The sequence below is a fragment of the Mustela lutreola genome, chromosome 5, assembly GCF_030435805.1.
Source record: "Mustela lutreola isolate mMusLut2 chromosome 5, mMusLut2.pri, whole genome shotgun sequence".
In the NCBI taxonomy this organism is placed as follows: Eukaryota; Metazoa; Chordata; class Mammalia; order Carnivora; family Mustelidae; genus Mustela; species Mustela lutreola.
The window spans coordinates 3,404,377-3,424,937 of record NC_081294.1 but is presented as its reverse complement, the minus strand read 5'-3'; the positions used below and the strand labels follow the sequence as shown (position 1 = coordinate 3,424,937).

General features: G+C 41.6%; 1 protein-coding gene across 1 annotated transcript in view; it reads right to left on the bottom strand.

Annotated features, from left to right (window-relative positions):
- The window catches only part of LOC131831503 (uncharacterized), a gene marked incomplete at its 3' end in the record, with an annotated part of 43,119 nt that extends 25,312 nt beyond the window's left edge, over window positions 1–17,807 (bottom strand). Inside the window, exon 1 of the mRNA XM_059173524.1 lies at window positions 17,792–17,807. Coding sequence (XP_059029507.1) covers window positions 17,792–17,807 — 16 coding nt within the window. The remainder of the gene's footprint in view (window positions 1–17,791) is intronic.
- Window positions 17,808–20,561: the final 2,754 nt, after the last annotated feature.

The window sequence follows — 20,561 nt, the reverse complement described above, 5'->3', positions numbered from 1 at the left end:
CCTTGATTGAATTGCCTTCATTTCTTTTTGAAAATTAGACCATTGTTGTGAATCTATTTCTGAGCTCACTATTTCTGGGGTTCACTGATCTGTGTGTCTCAACATTTATGAACACCAAACCTTCTTGGTTACTGAGATTTTTGGTAAGTCCTGAAGCCGGGTAGTGTCAGTCCCTCAACTCTATTTGTCTTCATTATTGTGCTGATTCTTCTAGATGTTTTGCTTTTTGATATAAACTTTAGAATTGTTTAAAAAAATACCATGAACTAGATTGCCAGGATTTTATATGGAATTTGTAATCTATATATCAAATTGAGAAGAATTGAATATGAAGCAATGTCTAGTCTCCCTATCTATGAATATAGAATATTTCCTTATTGATTTATTTTTTCAACTGTAATTAACATACAGTGTTATATTAGTTTCAGGGGCACAAAATAATGATTTAACAATTCTATATACTTCTCAGTGCTCATCAGGATCACTGTGCTCTTACTCACCACTCCGTATTTCACTCATCTTCCCACCCCCTCCCTCTGGTGACCACCTGTTTGTTCTCTGTATTCAAGAGTCTGTGTTTTGCCTGTTTTCTTTGTGTTGTTTCTTAAATTCCACATATGAGTATAATCATATGGTATTCGTCTTTCTCTGACTTATTTCAGTTAGCATAATATACTCTAGGTCCATCCATATTGTGTGAAAGGCAAGATTTCATTTTTTGTTATGGCTGAGTAATATTACATCATGTATATATATATATATATATATATATATATACATATATATGTATATATGTATACATATACATATATATGATGTATATATATATCTCACATCTTCTTTATCTGATCACCTATTGATGGGTATATTGATTATTTCTATATTTGGCTACTTTAAATAATGCTGCAATAAACATAGGGGTTTATATATCTCTTCAAATTAGTGTTTGTGTATTCTTTAGGCAAATACCCAGTAGTGGAATTATTACAGGATCATATGATAATCCCATTTTTAATTTTAGGGAAGTCTCCACACTGTTTTCCATGGTAGCAATGTTTTTAACTTTAGTCATTGTGACAGGTGTAAAGTAACATCTCATTAGGGTTTTAATGTGCATTTCCCTCTTGATTAGTAATATAGAGCATTTTCATTTTGCCCATATGGATATCTTCTTTAGAAAAATACCTATCCAGATCCTCTGCCCAATTTTAATTTTTAATTTTATATATATATATATATATATATATATATGTGTATATATATATATATATATATATATATATATATATGTATATTGTTTAGTGTTGAGTCATATAAGTTCTTTATATAGTTTGGATATTAACCCCTTATGGGATATGCCATTTGCAAATATCTTTTCCCTGCTCAGTGGGTTGCATTTTAATTTTATTGATAATTTCCTTCACTGTGCAATTTAGATCATTGACTTCATTCGATTTCACTAATCAAAGTTTTGTCATTTTCTAAATATAAATTGTGTGAACATTTTATTAGATGTACATGTATGTATTACATATTTGTGGTGATAATGTAAGTAAAAATTGATTTTGGATTCAACTTTCAATTGTTTATTGTTGGTATACAGCAAAGCAATTGAGTTTTGCATATGGAACTGGTATCCTACAGCTCATCTAATAATTACTTATTAGTAGCAAGAGTTTTATTTTTGTTGCAAATGTTGACTTTCTGGTATTCTGTTCATGACAATACAAAGGACATAAAGCTTTATTCCTTCCCAAACTGTAGGTCTTTTATTTCCTTTTCTTTATTGAATTAATTAAGGGTTCTACTACAATGCTGGGCAGTAATGGTTAAAGGAGACAACCTTGGCTTGATCCTGATCTTAAGAGAAAAACATCTAGTTGCTTCTCATTAAGAATGATGTAAGCTACATTTTTAAATTGTTTGTTTTAAAATGTTTATTTTTTTGAGAGAGAGAGTGGGAGCAAGGCAGAGGGGCAGAGGGAGAGGGAAAAGCAGACTCCCCACTCAGCCCAGAGCTTGGATCTTGACCTGAGTTGAAAGCAGATGGTTAACCCACTGAGCCACATACCCCTTGTTTGTTTTTGAACATTCTTTACTAGGTTAAGGAAATCTACCTCATTTTCTATTTTCCTGAGAGTTTTTATCAAGAGTGGGTGTTGGATTTTGTCAGTTGCTTTTTCTATATCAATTAATATGATGATAGAATATTTCTTTCTCACCCTGCTGCTATATTATAATGATTGACTTTGAAATGTTGAGCTGGCCTTGGATACCTGAAATAAGTCCTTCTTTGACATACTGCACTTTTTCTTTCTTTCTTTTTTTTTTTTTTTAACAAATTTGCTAATATTTTGTATCTATTAGAAGTATTGGTCTGCAGTTTTCTTTTTATAACTCTTTACATGGTTTTGGTGATAGAGTAATGGTGCCCTCATATAATGAGCTGTGAATTGTCTTCTTTGTCCTTGTTTTTGGATGGAATTTTTGAGAATTTGTACGATTTCTACCTTAAATTTAATGGTACTCACAAGTGAAATTTTCAAGGTTTGGTGCTTTCTTTTTTTTATTGTTTTTTAGGAGTGTTATTAAGTCTTGATCACTTTCTTTAATAGAGAAAGGACTTTTGATGTTATCAGTTTCTCCTGTGTGAGTTTTTGTGATTTATGTCTTGTAATTAATTACCTAAATTATCTATATTATTAAACTTGTGGTATAGACTTTTCTAATATTAATTTACTATTACTTTACCATCCATTGGATCAGTAGTGATGATCCCTCTTTAATTTTGATGTTAATGAAGTATTCACCTCTTGTTTCCTTTGTTATTCTGGCTAGAATGTTATCAGTTCATTTCAAAACCAGTTTTGGTTCCATTGAATTGCCCTATTTTCCTATTTACAATTTCCTTTATCTCAATTTTTTTTTAATTTTTTCTTTCTTCTGCTTGCTTTAGATTTAAATTATTCTTCTTCCTTGGGTTTACTAAGATGGAAGACTGCATTCTTTATTTTATGCATTTTCCCCTAATATAATCATGTAATGCTACAAATTGTCCTCTAAATAATGCTTTCACTACATCTCATACATTTTGGTGAGTTGCCTTTTATTTTCTATTTAGATCAGATATGCTGAAAGTCTTGAGACTTATTATTTGACCCACATGTTACTAAGATGTTCATTGTTTAACCACCAGAACTTTTAGTGATTGCTTCAGATTTTACAATACCCATTTATATCTAAGTCTCCTTTCAAACAACACTTTGGTTCACAGGTAACTTATAAATGAATATTCAAAATTCCTCCTTCTCCATGTTATAAGGAACTAATGTTGTCATGTATTACACTTATCCATGTGCTATTGTTACCCGTACACTTTCAGTTATTGCTTTGAACAAATATGTGTTATATTAAGAATACAAAAATAAAGTATTTTATTTTGCCTTCATTTATTACTTTCTTGGTGAACATCCTTTCTTTGTGGAGATATGAATTACTGACCTAAAGACCTCTCTCTGATGAAGTTTTAATATTTCTTACAAAATATGTCTATTGGCTCCACAATCCCTTTTCTACATATTTGAGAAAGTGTTTAATTCTCCTTTAGCTTTGAATGGTCATTTTACTGAATGCAGAATTCTAGATGGTTGGATTTTTTCATTTAACATTTTAAACACTTTGAACATTTCACTGTACTATCTTATTCCTTGCATGACTTCCAAGAGGTCTCGAGTAATCTTATTTTTGTTCCCTAAGGCATTTCTTTCCTCTGGCTTCTTTCAAGATTTTCTCTTTATTTCTTTCTTTCTTTTTTTCCCCCCATTTTGAATATACCTAACTGTAGTTTTTTTGAGTGTTTATTCTGTTTGGTGTTCTCTGAATTTCCTGGGCCTGTGACCTTGTGTCTGTCGTTAATTTTGGATACTCTTCAGCTATTATTAGTGCCGACATTACTTCTGCACTGTCTCTCTTTTTCTCTGTCTGGTATTGTCATTAGGCATGTCATATTCTTTTTATAATTGCCACAATATTCTTGGATATTCTTTTCTATTTGTCTCATTATTTTTTCTCTTTGCATTTCAGTTTGGGAAGTTTCTGTTGACATATGTTCAAACTCCCTGGCCATGTTGCCCCACTAGTGTCACTGCTCTATGTGCCTATTTTTAGATTTCTGTGAGCTTTACTTGTAATGATATTTACCTGGGATTCTCTTGGGAGATATAACTAGGGTCACTGGGCAAATTCATCTTTAATTTCAGGAGCCAAAATGTCTGACTGTTAAATATGGGCTTTGTTAAATATGTTAAATATGGATGTTAAATATCAACCCTGGTGAGGGAGTATAAGAGCACATGTACTTGGTTCAAGAATAGATAAACTCAGAGGCATAAGCTGCACCTTAGAGCTCCCTGAAAGTTTAGGCTGAATTCTAAAAGGACCCTCTCATTTGGCTCTCCTCGTTCTGTCTCTGACTTCCATGCTCTCTCACTGTTGTTTCAGACAGAAATTCCTTAATAAATCCCTTACACATGATTCCTTATTTTAGGATCTGTCCCTGAAGAACACCACCCAACATTGGCCCAATGATATATTATTACTTTATTAGATATTTGCTCATTTTAAAGGGAGTTTTCTTTGTTATGTTGTATAGTTTTTCATTTATCTTCAGCAGAAAGTTTGGGGCCAAATTACACAGTACATTATTGGTAAGTAGAAGTCTGCATGCAACTTTTCTCAACTTGATGGCATTATCTTTTTTTTTTTTTAAGTACACCCTACACTCAATGTGGGGACTGAACTCACAACCCCAAGATAAAGAGTCACATGCCCTAGTGACTGAGCCAGCCACGTGTTCCAGATGGCATTACCTTAATATCAATGCCATGAGTATTGTGAGTGACTCTTTCGATTTACTTTCCTCTCCTGGTTTTACCACGGAGTGTCCGGTGTTCAGAGAAACCCATCAGTTCTGGGAGAAAGGGGGGCAGTTGGTGTCCCTAACCAATATATGAAACAAAATCTCTAAGTAAGGCAATGGTGAGTAGGGCCTGATCAGTACAGGTTCAGTCTTTTTCTCTCCTTTCTATATATTAGTTGCAACTGTGTTCTTTATTCTGCCTCCCTTTTGGTTGTGAGAACGTGGTCATTGTCTCATTGTCTATCTTCCCAATGTCTGTGCTAAATAATCTCAGTTCCAATCCTATTACTGAAGACTGAACATTTCTGTTTTGCAATAAAGTGAATTTTACGTGTGGCCAGTTCTATTCAACAAAAACACCTAGACTTGGAATAGAACCAGGGTAGATCTGGGATCTCTGCAGCTGAAGTTTGGGGTCCTGTCATTAGAGCACTTGATATCACTGTGTTTCTTTTAGACAACTCCCAGTCTTGCCCCTCTTCCTTTTTAAATTCACATTCCTGGGAGAACAACCGATCAGACAGCATGTGCCAGATGTGCACCCTGGATGGCTCTCCTCTGGGATGGGAGGGGAGTTAGATTGACACAGACATAGGTGACACTGGGAGGGTCTATTCCCATGCATTAAGGTGAGCCAGGCAGATATCTCTACAACACCTCTCAGAACAGTGATTCTCAAAGGGTGGTCTCCAGATTACATCAGCAGCAGCAGTGCCACCTGGGCATGTGTTATAAATGCAAATTATTGAACCCTACCCCAGACTTACTAGATGAGGAACTCAGGGTTGGATCCAAACAAGTCCTCCTGATGATCTTGGTGCATGGTCAGTTTCAGAACCCATCTTCCAGAGGACACATTTGACTTCATCACTCTGCCTCTACCATATTATATTTTATTTTCCCATAGACCAAGAAGAGAAGATGATTAAATAATTTTTCTCAATAATGAAGAACAAAGAAGTGTATACCCATTCTTCGATATAGTGATCACCCCCTTGTCCAGCAAGTGGCCTTCCATAGCATAGTATGTAACGATAGCAAGGGGCAAGAAACAGACAGTGCTATTCCAGAACGTCCCAAGGCGGGCTGCCCCTAAGAGGTTCAGAGCATGAAACAACCACTAGGTTCTGTGGTCCATGGCCCTTCTCCATACCTCCATGCTATGAAGTGTTTTTTTGTTTGTTTGATTGTTTGTTCGTTTGTTTTTGTTTTTGTTTTTTAAATGAGATTCTGTGTGTATGGGATTAGACAATCCATAATTCCTTGGAGATTGGGGCTAATCTCTAGCCAGAGGATTTTCTGGCTAGAAAGACAAACATTTACACCTTTATTTTTGTCAAGATAAACCACTGGCCATTATAGAATGGAAGAGGTCTGGTGGAGTCTCTTTGCCAGACCGTATCATGGCTGGTTGCTCTCCTCAAGGAACAGTGCCATACTGGGGGAGGAGGGTCACTGTTGGTCTTTGTGCCTTGCATGTTGAATAGTCAGTAGGTAAAGCAGCTTTGGTAAGTGCTTAACCTCCATCTCTATAATCATGAAGTCTATTCTTATGCTATTTTGCAAATTCTGTGTTGGTTAATGATGATGGCTGATAAATATTGACTGCTGAGTTATTTTGTCTACTTGTATGTTCAATGCTTCTTCCACAATAGATGCCTTCTGCTGGGCATTAGCATGTAATGCAAATATCTTCACATATCATGCTCACTCCTGCATATGGATACATCCATTTGCCTTAATCAGAGCTCTTTGCTTATTATATTCCAATACTCCCCAACCTCAGGTCCTCAACCAAGTGCCAGGCTACTGCTAACAGTTCAGAAGTAAGTATACACTCTCAAATTGCTCTAATATCCTTCCACACAAAGTCAGTTCTGCCCATTGGAAAGATTTTTTTTTTTTTTCCTCTGATGTCTATTTTGGGCATCCCAGTGTGTCAGTGTTGTGGCTGCCATTCATCTTCAGCTTGCATACATATCCTAAGCTACCCCATCCTTCAGCTGGTCATACAGGACCACTATAGAGTTATAGGAAGACACTAGGGTAAGGGTGTTCCGGCAACTATGGCAGTAGGTGGCCACTGGTTCTAAATCATCTGGTCATGAAACACACACATGCCTTCTGGTCCTGCTTGCTTCATCCTTGGCGTTATATTCACATTTTACAACAAACTGTTAGGATATCCATATAGATTTGTGATGTGGTAGGGGTAACAAAGTCCTGCTTGTAAGGCATAATCTGGATTCACAGTCTATTTCTGCCACATAGTCAGGTATTCCATCTACCAGAGCCCACTAATATACTAAGAACTCTCTCAAGATGCATTTAATTCTCTGGTGCAGATGTTATGGCTCCAGAATCTGAGGGTCATATGTTGTCATTCTCCCACTGGGGCTTTCCATAAAAATCACCTGCACCTTTCCCCACTGCCGATGCCTCTAACCTATAGTGTCTAATGTATCATAGGGTCTAAATGGAAGGGCTGTTTGGACTAGAGCCTGACCTTCTAAAGACACCAGTTTTGATCTGGTATCATTCAGAGCAATCAGCCTTCTATGTCATCCACCATATGGCTCACATCAGCACTCCTGGGTGTGGAACACATTGTCTTCAGAACCCACAGCAGTTTGACATACATGGTGCTTCTTTTTTGCAATAAGAAGCTCCTGCTCACTGTCCAGTCTGTATGATGTCCCCCATGCAGTGGACCAGTGTGAGGACTGAATCTTGTGAAGCTGGAGACAGTAAAGGGCAATAAACTTGAGTCTGCAGTGGTGGCCCCCATTTCTCTCCTGACCTTATGAGCAACCCTGTCTGGCTGCTCAGAGGCTTTCCTTGGAGGCATTGTTGGAATGAGAGGTCTCAGAGATGGGAGAAAAGGGTCACCCCAGCCCTGCAAGCTCCACCTATTCTGAGCATTGAGTGTTTTTATCTGATTCTGTTGGAGATACAAAGTTCCTGTTGTGATCCACAGTCTCAGGGCTTACGGATGCTCTCTCTTGGATCAGCTGACCTGTCTCTTAGGGTTGTGCTCTATCTGGACCCACTCAGGGTGTGCCTTGATCTTATGTGTCTTGCATTCACCCCCTCCTATGCCGCTGGGGCTCATCTCTTTGGATTCTCCAGCGGCATGTCTGAAAGAAGAAAAATAAAACAGCATCACCTGTGTGACCTCTACACTTATGTCCTAATAGTCTGGTTATATTCTGGAGGCCATAGGAATGCTTCTGGATAAATTGAGAAAGAGTCAGAGATTATTGAAAAGATAGCTGGAAGATTACTATTATAAACACTTAAGGGGTCACAAAAACTCCTATATGGTGACAATGACTATATACATTTTTTAATATATTTTTTAACCCTCTGTGCCCAAATCAGGCTTCACCTGTGACTCCATTCTGGAAGCTTGTTCAGCAGAATGTGCCCTTGGAGCCAGTCTGGCCCTGACATCTGGTACCCAACACATTTCCCGCAGTCTGTGGTAAGCTGCTGGGGGGCTCCTGTCAACCCCCTTTCTTATAGTCAGTCCTCCTTTCTATCTTATTTTCCACTTTATTATTTTTTAAATTATTTTTATTTTTATTTTATTTTATTTTATATTTATTTTCAGCATAACAGTATTCATTATTTTTGCACCACAGCCAGTGCTCCATGCAATCCGTGCCCTCCATAATACCCACCACCTGGTACCTCAACCTCCCACACCCCCGCCACTTCAAACCCCTCAGATTGTTTTTCAGAGTCCATAATCTCTCATGGTTCACCTCCCCTTCCAATTTCCCCCAACTCCCTTCTCCTCTCTAACACCCCTTGTCCTCCATGCTATTTGTTATGCTCCACAAATACGTGAAACCATATGATAGTTGACTCTCTCTGCTTAACTTATTTCACTCAGCATCATCTCTTCCAGTCCCGTCCATGTTGCTACAAAAGTTGGGGATTCGTCCTTTCTGATGGAGGCATAATACTCCATAGTGTATATGGACCACATCTTCCTTATCCATTCGTCTGTTGAAGGGCATCTTGGTTCTTTCCATAGTTTGGCAACCGTGGCCATTGCTGCTATAAACATTGGGGTACAGATGGCCCTTCTTTTCACTACATCTGTATCTTTGGGGTAAATACCCAGGAGTGCAATGGCAGGGTCATAGGGAAGCTCTATTTTTAATTTCTTGAGGAATCTCCACACTGTTCTCCATAGTGGCTGCACCAACTTGCATTCCCACCAACAGTGGAAGAGGGTTCCCCTTTCTCCACATCCTCTCCAACACATGTTGTTTCCTGTCTTGCTAATTTTGGCCATTCTAAGTGGTGTAAGGTGGTATCTCAATGTGGTTTTAATTTGAATCTCCCTGATGGCTAGTGATGATGAACAGTTTTTCATGTGTCTGATAGCCATTTGTATGTCTTGATTGGAGAAGTGTCTGTCCATATCTTTTTTGATATGATTGTCTGTTTTGTGCGTGTTGAGTTTGAGGAGTTCATTATAGATCCTGGATATCAACCTTCCAAGCCTCCCTCAAAAAAACTGAAAAACAATCTGAGAGGTTTGAAGGGGGCCGGGGGTGGGAGGTTGGGGTACCAGGTGATGGGTCTTATAGACGGCACGGATTGCATGGAGCACTGGGTGTGGTGAAAAAATAATGAATACTGTTTTTCTGAAAATAAATAAATCAATTTAATAATAAAAAATTTAAAAGGGGGAAAAAAAAGAAAAATCCAGAACACAGCAGCTGTCTCTACACCTTAAAGAACTGGAGAATCAACAACAAATCAAACCCACTCCACACATAAGAAGGGAAATCATCAAGATTAGAGTTGAGATCAATGAGGCAGAAACCAGAGATACAGTAGAACGTATCAATGAAACTAAAAGCTGGTTTTTAAATTAATTTTAAAAAGATCTTATTTATTGGAACACCTGGGTGGCTCAGTCAGTTAATTATCTGCCTTTGGCTCAGGTCAGGATCCACAGAGTCCCTGGACGAGCCCCGCATCGGGCTCCCTGCTTCTCCCTCTCCCTTCGCTGCTCCCCCTGCTCATGCTCTTTCTTCCACCCACTCTCTCTCTCAAATAAATAAAATCTTAAAGATCTTTTTAATGCATTTAGTTATGATTTATTTATTTGCCTAGAACACAAACAGGAAGAGGGCCAAAGGGACAGGGAGAATCTCAAGCAGACGCCCTGCTGAATGCAGAGCCGCACAGGGGGCTTGACCCTACGACCCTGAGATCATGACCTGAGCCAAAAGCAAGTTAGAAACTTAACTGACTGGACCACCACCTTCCAGTTTAATAAAGACCACATTCTTGGAGCCCATGGGCTTGATGAGCAAAAAATCCTCAAGAAGAATAAAGACTCAGATTCGACTGTTACACACAGTGGAGCCGAACTCCTCCCCACTTCTGAATAGATCTCTCCTCTGCTAATGGATTTGAAGGGGCCAATCGACTTGTATTTTGTGTTCATTAGCAGTCACTGGATCAATGTGGTCAAACTACATTTTCTTTGCTCAAAGGCCCTTATTTGACACTTCCTGGCCCTCTGACGATTGGCTCCATTAACGTCGATCTGTTTGGTCACATATTAGCATTGTAACCCTCGCCACCAGCTCACTCTGTATTTTATAGCTGTTTGAAATAAAATGCACTGCATGCTACCTTTTCCATATCCACAAGATGCTTCAGGCTGTTCCCCTCACAGCAAAGCCACATCAGGTCCTGGGTGAGGGCTGGCATTTTCATGTAAATGGCAAGTTTTATATCAATGTCAGATTAGCTGTGAGGTTGTTTAAACACTGAAACCTTCTGACCAGTTGACAAGACAGGGTTTCCATGAAGGAGGTGACATTTCTGAAGCATCCGTATCTTGGAGGTTTTGATGTATTAGTTGATCTTTCCCCTGATGGCTGGTGATACAGACAGTCTTGTTAGTATTTTAAAAGTAATTTTTTTAAAGTTATCTTTTTTCTTACTCTCTCCTTCTCACTTCAGAATTATTCTGTTACCAAATTACCTATTCCAATATTAGCATTCACTGGCTGGGCTAATGGAAGGAGAAACGCCCGCACTGGTCTTCTCCGGGCAGAGAACTGGCCAGGCTATGTGAGCTTGGTGCTCTCTGTACAGATGGAAAATTCTCTGGGGTAAACAGAGACTTCTCTGTTCATTTATCTTCACTCTCCATGTGCAAGAAGAGGTGACCCAGGATGTATAGGTTTCCAGTTTATTCTTTTTTTTTTTTAATTAAATTATTTATTTTCAGAAAAACAGTATTCATTATTTTTTCACCACACCCAGTGCTCCATACAATCTGTGCCCTCTATAATACCCACCACCTGGTTCCCCAACCTTCCACACCCCCCGCCACTTCGAACCCCTCAGATTGTTTTTCAGAGTCCATAGTCTCTCATGGTTCACCTCCCCTTCCAATTTCCCCCAACTCCCTTCTCCTCTCTAACTCCCCTTGTCCTCCACGCTATTTGTTATGCTCCAGTTTATTCTTGAGACGATGGGTTTCTGTAAAGAGAGGCAATGACAAAGGCAGACAGAGTAACATTCTCACACTTCCAAAAAAAACCATGGGGTCTTGCTTACCACCTCCCACAAAGAGGAAGAAGCATGCTTCTCCTTGGGTAGTTGGGATAGTGGATGTTGTGCCACAATGTGTACGCACTCGGCATAGACACACAGGAAATGTGTCCAAAGCCAGAAGCTCTGGCTTCTGACCTCTTTTGTCCTCTGAAGTCCAGCCCCTATGTCCATGGCCTGAAGGCTCTGTCTCTCTGTTGACTCATTTTCCCATTTTGGCATTTTCCCCAGAGTGCAGGAAATGCTGACTCCATTGATAATAAAGGTAGTCTTGGGGCCCCTGTGTGGCTCGGTTGGTTGAGCGTTTGACTCATGATTTCAGCTCATGTCCTGATCTCAGGGTTGTGGGACTGAGCCCCACAACTGGCTCCACGCTCTGAATAGATCCTGCCTCTCTCCCTCTCCCTCAGCCCCTCCGCCTGCTCATGTTCTCTCTCTCTAAAATAAATAAATAAATGATGTTTACAAAATTAGTGAAGATAGCTTTGATAATATGACTGTTTCCATGTCGCCCGGGTTCTTTCTGTGCTTCATCTTACAGCCCAGGCAATTAATGGGCGATGAGAACTTACTGCCCACCAGAGGGTTCTAAAACCCTTATCCTGGTCATCAATACTGTTCATGTTATTGCTCAACTTAAATTTCCCAAAATGACACCCACTCACCTTTACTAATTCCATTTTTAGTTTGGGCCATATTATCTGAGATTCCCCAAACACGGCCTGCAGGCTCCCGTCCCCGATGCACCCTGAGCTCCTTCCCATCTAAATCCTGCATGTTGGGCAGAATGAGATTCGATGCCATCTTCAAGAAGCACTTGAGCTCTTGTCAGAGAGTAGACATCCCTTTCCTTGTAATTGTTATCATTTCAGTGTGCATATGGGCCACTTGGGTGCAGAAATGAGGCTTCTCTGTGCCTTTGCACTCCCATGACCACAGCGCCCCCCCCACCCCCGGTCAAATGCTGTACATGGAAGGAAAAGTACATTAGAACAATTGGTATTTTTAAGAAATTGAAAATTGAGAGGGGGATATATCTCAACCGCATGCTCCAGTCTATACTTTTATTAAATGTAACCCAGCATAACTGAGGAATCAGATAAATTGTTTCATTTGTAGTTTCCTGTCCTGGCTTCAGAGGGTTAAACTGAATGTGAGTGTTTACAGCGAGTGCCTTTGAACAGCTCCAATATGGAAAGCAGCTGAAAGGTGCTGTGAGGCTGACTATCAGGGTCAGACGGGTGGGGACGATGCTTTACAACCTAAAAAGGCTACGTTTTAAATAAGCTACATAATGCACAAGAATCTAGATGAGCAACTAAAACATAGCAGATACAATCTTAGTTAAAATGTACATTCAAATACCAGCACTGAATTAGTAATCAGTGGAGAAAAAAATTGAGCTCCCCCATATTTTCGCTCGAGTGATTATTCAGGCAAATATTCTGAACCTGCATTTGAAAGCTGTTCTGAATAAATTGTGTTTTGATAAGTATTTGCCTTGAATACCAAGTTTCCTCCCTTAAATCAACACCAAGTGAAGATCGCAAACTGAGACGAGAGGAGAAAACTGATTAACAGGGACTTCCACCCCTAAGCCATGGTTGCCTGTGATGTTTTCCCTACATTTCTGTCAGTGTGGGGTGGAAAGGAAAAACCTGCTTAGCTGAATGGTGGGTAAGTCTCCACAAATGTCAAATGCAGCTTGTAAGAGACATAGGGATTGGATTGCCTAATGCATTCAAAGTTGCTATTAGAGACCAGATTAGGATTTTCATCCAAGAAAAATTTAAAACATACTTCAGGTTTAGTTTTTGCAATTTCTGTAAGGTTGCAAGACTTGACTTTGCCAGCATAGAATGTATTTTGCAATGGCTGGTAAAACAAAGACACACACCATCACCACGTTGAGTCTCCCGAGTGTTAGGTACCTATGCCTCAGTGAGCGTCGGTGGAAGCAAGCGATGGTACCCAGAAGGAGGCACTAGGCCTTGACTCAAGTATGTCTGCACACACACAGATTCTTTTGTGTATTGTAGTGCACTTCTCAGCCATCAGCTGATGTCTTTTCTGGGACACCAGAGACAAAATGAGGCCAATGAAAGATGATTCAATTAGGTTCTAAAGTGATTCCTGATCATGGACTGGTTCTTTAATTTCCTTCTTCTCATTGAAATGCCAGACCTTCTTCCTAGATATGTTAGCATTGACAGCTGATGTCTCCAATTTATTATGGATTTTCAAATCAGAAGTGATATTTGCGTCTCTCAGTCAAATTAAAAAGAGAAGACTTTCCCAGTGGGAACGTGTGTAATCGAACAGTCATAACATAATAGTCACAGAATTGATTCCCTATAATTGTGGTAATTTTGTTCCATCCTGAGGAGTCTGCAAAGAATACTTAGCTCCAGTGGCCCCCTTGTCCGTGTCATCGTTGGCCAAGTTTAAAGTTGAGTGTAAAACTCTTGCTAATCAATGGCGACTCACTTTGACTCACTTATTGATCACCTGCTACAGCCAAATGCTCTGAGCTAACACACTCTAGTCCTGGATGTCTAGGACTCTTCTGGTCTCACCAGAAGCTAGGGACTGCAGGTGACCCAAAGACACAACAAAGTGAGGGAGCTGGCATGCCCGGTCCCATGCAGGTGGGGAGCAAAGTCATGGAAACTGAGCAGCAAGAAGGTCATTGTGAGGAGGAACGTCCTTGTCGGGCTGGTGAGAAAGCCATGGGAAGGAAGGATCAAAATAAATCCTTAAAATTCCAAAGTTCTTTTCTAAATGTCTGCTTTTTAAATGATGCTGCCTCCAAACTGTCCTGGGAGGTGCCTCTCATTGGCCCTTCTGCGATGGTCTGCATGCAGCACCTGGCAGGAGTCGCCGTTGTAGTCCGCCTGCATCACACACCCTTTAATGCATCGCTTTGCTTTCTTGTCTCCGTTTAGAAACGTCACCGTTTTCACTTTGCAGGCCTGTGTGGCCAAGACCAGCGAACTGGTCACTGGCCTCCTGGACTGGCATGGACGCTTTATTTCTCTGATGCCTTTTCAGTTTAGGGCCATGGGACCCTGTGTCAGTGGGCTGTGGGAGGTTTGTGCCGTCTGGGGGCCTAGACCTGAGCAGCTGATGCGATGTCCTACGCTATAGCGGTTACCCAGGAAGCACGCTCAAGCTGCCCAGGTTCTGAACGAGAAACAAGGTTTTATTCTATTAAGCTCACTCATTAAGTTATTGACATTACCCGACTCACCCAGAAACTGGCATATCCTGTAGCAAGGTGCTAAACTATGCGGTACTCAGTTGTCTGGGGCGAGGCAGCCACTGGGGGCTACGAGGCTGGGCTACTCTTCTCCTGGGGCAGGGGGACACATGGAGAGGTCAGGTTTGTTCTGGGTCGCCTTTGTGCCTGGTTTGTTTGTTCATGATTCAGCTGGTGTAGTTTCCCAATTGTTGGCCTAGAATTCCAAGGAAGAAGGGTCTCTCCCATAGTTCAGACACTGGGTTACAAGGAACATACTGGAGAGAATTTACAAACACCACTATTTGGAAACATGGTTTCTCTTCCAGCTTCAGCAGCTCTGCTAAGCTGTGATGGGTGGTGAGCCCCACAGGGAGGGGGTCTCCTCAGCATTTCAACACACAAATCCTTCATTCTGAGTGGCTCAAGAAAAAAAAAAAAAAAAAAAAAAACAAACCTGAGAGCTTAAATGTATCAGGTCCAAAGCAGGTGGGACTGGGGTCGGCTGGGGAGTAATGTCTGAGCTCTCTGACACACAACACCATCTTCCATCAGAGTTCAGGGGCAAAAGGCACTGATGCTGTAACGACATTGAAATAGATGAAAGTTTGGGATTTTTATCCAACACTTATTTATTTGTCCTAACCCACTTGTTACAGGTATTTCCACTTTATAAGATATCAAGTCCTATTCCCACACACCCTTCCAAGTTTACTGATGATCCCCATTAGGCAGACACAGAGCCATATGATTGTGCTGGAGAAATCCATGCTAGTGAATGGTCAGCTAATAACGCTGGCTCTGTTCTCTTGCTAGGTTCACTTACTTGGCCAAGTCTCTCTTTTTCCAGAAACACTGGCTTTAATACTTTTGTTTTCGATGCCAATATTCTTTTGTAAATTCTATCTTTAAAATTACTGCGTGGAGGTCTGAAAGAATAAACGAGATAGAAGCAGAGCTGTTCTGATGAAGCTGTGTGTGTGGCAGGGGTGGGGGTGGGTAGGTTATGGTGAGGACTTTCCTGAGCCGAGTCCATTCAGTGCACACAGATGATAGGGCCCCCAGCAGGGCTGGCACAAGGTAGATTTTCAATCGGAATTTTATTTTAATAGCTTCTTGATTTCAAATTAACGTGACTCTCTCCTTGTAGCACCAAGCCTACACACAGAAGAGGTCACTTCTAGTTTTTATACCAATCATTGTAATCACAAGTGAAGTGTTAATCTGTGGGGACCCCATCATCTGGTCAAACAAGCTCCTGCTTGCAGAAATGCACTGATGAACTCTCGGGCATCAGAATTTGTCTATCTTGATCTCATGTATAATTCTCTAAATGTGTTTTGCTATCAAGAAGTTAAAGCTATTATTCTATCAGTCTGTGTGCTAAAATCGAGCCAAAGGCAAATCTTTGCATCTTCAGCAAAGGAGGACCCAGCCTTCACACGCTTCTTAACCCAAACATTGCAGGTTACATGAGGTGAATGACGCTGTACACGGTCCACACTTGCATATGTATATTGTCTGAGAACACTCGTAATTGCATCAACAAAGCAGTATGGCCCCTATCAGCCCTCAGACTTGCGCCATGGTGAGGCATTCACACCACGGCTCCCTGTCAATCTCCTGGTCCGCTTCCCCTAAATGCGGTGTATCTGTATTCCATATGCAAATTCTCCAGTGAATGATTTCCTGTTTTGTAAGCTAGGCTGCACCTGTAACATGTGGGATTGAGTTAGAAATGACACGCAGACAAGCACAGGCACATTATCTTGACAAACCCAGCCTCCGAAAATTACCCTGGGCCTGAATTATTAAAATAACAAGGAATATTTCACTCAGCTGTGCAGAAATGATCCTAATTGTCCACTTTAGCCAAATCCTTTCAGTCTCTGAGATCGGTCAATTTACATCGGTGGCTTGCAAATTCCTCAACTCCCATTAGAGGCAAGCACAGCGGCAGCCCAGTGCACCCTCATTTATTTTAATAACCTGCCAAGCAGACATGAAAATGTTAACGTTGGGAGGGTATAACATGACAGGATCCTGACTTGTCAGAGCCACATTATAATCTAGTTAAAATACTTTCTTTCTCCCTTTCATGTCTTCTCAGGTAAGTGGGGAACTAATTGTCAAATTACTAATTTTGTTGGCATTAATATCAATACCAAGACAAGAGGAGCATGGACTGTTGAGCGAGAGGTTTTCTTTCTACACCTTCTGCTGCTGATGGGGAAATTACCCTAGAATCAAGTAAAGAATTAAATTTGTATGATCCACTCGCTCTGTGGCACTAACCCATGCTTGCAAGCAATGTTTGCCGATGCTGTCAGGGGAGCCATTTCACATCCTCGGGCCTGTTTGTGGTTCTTTGTGGGCCAGGCATCCTGGTAATGAGTCAATGCGAGGCATTAACTGTGTGCTACATTGCATACAAGCATGCAACATGGCACGGATCTGTATGTGCTCAAGGACTTGCTACTTAAAGACCTTCTATGTGAAGAACTTGCAGCCTGGTCGCAAACTCTGGGATCCTAACATCTAGATCAGGCTCATAGTCCTGGAGAAATTACTAATACCCTCCTGTTTCCTCTCAAAGGTGAGACCCAGATTACACTGGGAACGGTGATGCCATTTGAGACAGAACATCAAAGACATAACCCATGAAAGAAATAATGGATAAACTGGGCTTAACTAAAATTAAAACAAAAACAAAAACAAAAACACAACAACATTCTGCTCTGTGAAAGAGAATGTCGAGAGAATGAAAAACATGCCAGCAACAGGGACATGATATCTGTGAAAGACACTTCTGACAAAGGATTGTTCTCTGGAATGTACAAAGAACTCTGAAAATTCAATAGTAGGAACACAAATAGCCCAGTCAGAAAATGAGCTAAAGGTCTTAGCAGCTACCTCACCAAAGGAGAAAGATGGACGGCAAGTGAGCATGAGAAAAGATGCCCCCTCGCACGTGTCACCAGGAAAAGTGAAGCGGAGCCATGAGAGACCACGCACACTCACCAGCATGGCTCTAACCTTACCGCCCAGCAGCCGCATGTCCTGGTATTTGCCCAAATGAATCAAAACCACAGAACTGTGCACATAGATATTTACAGCAAGTTTTTTTTCACAGATTCTAAAACTTGGAAGCCACCAAAACATCTTCTGTAGGTGAATGGATAAAGAAACTGGTCCCTCCAGGCAGTGGAATCCTATTCAGCACTAAAAAGAAATGACTTGTGAAGCCATGAAAAGGCATGGAAGAAGCTTGCATGCATGTCGCTAAGGGGAAGAAGCCAATCTGGAGAAGGCTGCATCCTTTGTGATTCCAACTCTATGATGTTTTGGAAAAGGCAAAACTCTGGAGACAGCGGAAAGATCATCAGTTGCCCAGGTCGGGGAGTGGGGACGAGATGATAGGCAGAGTAGAGGATGTTCGAGGCAGGGAACGTCCTCCGCATCATACGATAGGATCAATACATCTCATTACACAGTTGTCCAAGCCCATGTAATGCGCGATAGCAAGAAGGAGGAGCCATGGAAACGACACGCTGTGGGCGGTAATGATGTCTTGCTTTTGGTTCAACAACTGTAACAAATGCCCTGCTCTGGTGGGGCTGCCGATCGCAGGGGAAGTTGTGTGCGTGTGGCCGCAGGAAGCACCTGGAAAATCTCTCTGTGCCTTCCTCTTAATTTTGCTGTCAGCCTAAAAGTGCTCTAAATAAATAAAAATAAAATCTTTTTAAAAGGGCCCTACTTTTTAACCAAAAAGAAAACAAAAAAGAATGTTTGGAAACCCAATGAACCACTAAATAGAATCCAGTTTAATGGTCACGGGTTCTGTAAGCTCTCTCTTCACACTCGTTTACTGTCAGTGTCCCAAAAAGAATCTAGGTCTGATCGATCATACCTCTCTGTCAGGGTTGTTTCGGACCTTGGTTATCCTGTACCTGCTCCTCCCTCTGCCTGGGAGCCCCGCAAGCTTCTTCTCCAGCTGGAGCATCTACTGGGACCTTGCCCAAATCTCCTCTTCTGGACGCTTTCCTGCCCTGCCCTCCCCTCTGCTGCATAGTTATTGAGCAGCAGTCGGACCACATTGCTGGTCTAACACTATGGATGATTTGATTCCATCTGTCTACTTACACACATAAAATTAATGCCATCAAGGTAGAGAACATGTTTTAATCATGCCTGTATCTCAGTAGGGGCATCACAGAGACGTTGTCAGAATGCTAAAAACTGTATAAGAAAAGAGGATGTGAATGCAGGTCCAGAAACTCAACAGTTGTAGCTCCTCTATCACCGAGCCTACCCAGGCACCAGAGGCTTCGGAACTCCCTCAGGGGGGCGACTTGTTGAGATAGTAATGTGGGCTTTGTTTGCTGTGGAATTCTTCCTAAAAAACCCTTCCTTCCCACTCCACACACACAGGCAAAGGCTACATAGCTACAGTGGCTTCACGCCACTTCCGTCACACAGAGGAGACTTGGGTCTTGTGTCCAGATCCAGCCTTGGGTCTCAAACTGGGGAGGGGCACTGTTCATGGCTAGATTCCTTTCTCCCTGAAAGTGAAGATGTTTATTTGCTGTTTTGTTGCTGTTGTTGTTGTCCTCGATAAAGGGCTTTGTGGGCAAAAGTGCTTTCAAAAATTCCTATACTGGCAGGGACATGTTCTCAGTCAAGTAAATGAATCCATAGTTAATAGCATCTGTAGAAGGAGTATTTGTCCATGATCATGTTGGAGAGCCTATAACCTGGAAATTAAAGACACCACAGCTGTGAATTTTTTGAAGAGCCTTTAACCTTTCATGGGGGATAGGTATGGGGAAGAAGAGAAAACTGTAGACATTTTTAGAAAATCAAGAGTGGCCTTGAGAGAAAGGAGAACAGAAAGGCATGTGAGACTCGGTGGACGGCACGTCCGTGCTCCCAGGTGTAGGAAGTGCGAGAGGAAGGAGCTGATGGGACCGAAGAACCCTGCGGTTTCAAGGTCGCGGCTGTCCACGGAGACCAGGTTCACTACCGCGCTGAGGAGGACTCCAGCTGCTCCTGCACCTGCATTCACACTTCATCCTCTCGAATTACCTGTGCTGCTGGACATGGGATTAAGGAGCGGAGACCCACCCCGCCTGCCCCAGCTCAGCTCGTGTGTGCATACAGCGCACGGTGCCATCCTGCACCCTCCGGGGTTGAAAGACAGGTTCTTCTTCGCACCAACATTCCCCTCTGAAGCACTTTGCCCAGAGAATGCCATGCAGAGGCTACTCCTAGGAGTGTGGAAATTCTCTGTTCCTGCTGCTCCTTCCCTTAACCTGGCAGAAGGTTGTATCCACTGGCAGAATGCAGATGACCTGAGCCATCTTATTGTTTTACGCTAGCAGCACAATGTACAGTGTTGTGAAAATAAAGTATGTTAGTCGGTTCAGGCTGTCATAACCAAGCACTGTGGACAGTGCAAATGAAACAACCGAAATTTATTCCATCACAGCTGTGGAAGCCTGGAACCGAGACCAGAATGCCAGCATGGTCACGTTGTGGTGAGAGCCTCCTCCTGGCTCCCAGCCACCGGCTTCCAGTGCCCTCACAGAGCTGAGAGAGAGGAAGGAAATCTCCAGGGTCTCTTCTTAGAAGGGCGCTAATCCCATCATGAGGTCTCACCCTCTGACCTCAAGGAGACTTAGTTAACTTCCACAGACCCCACCCTCTAACATCACCACAAGGGGGAATAGACTTCAACCTCTGAATCTGTAGGGGACACAATTCAGTCCATGGCATCAAATAACTTTGATTCTAACACTGGTAAGTGCCGAG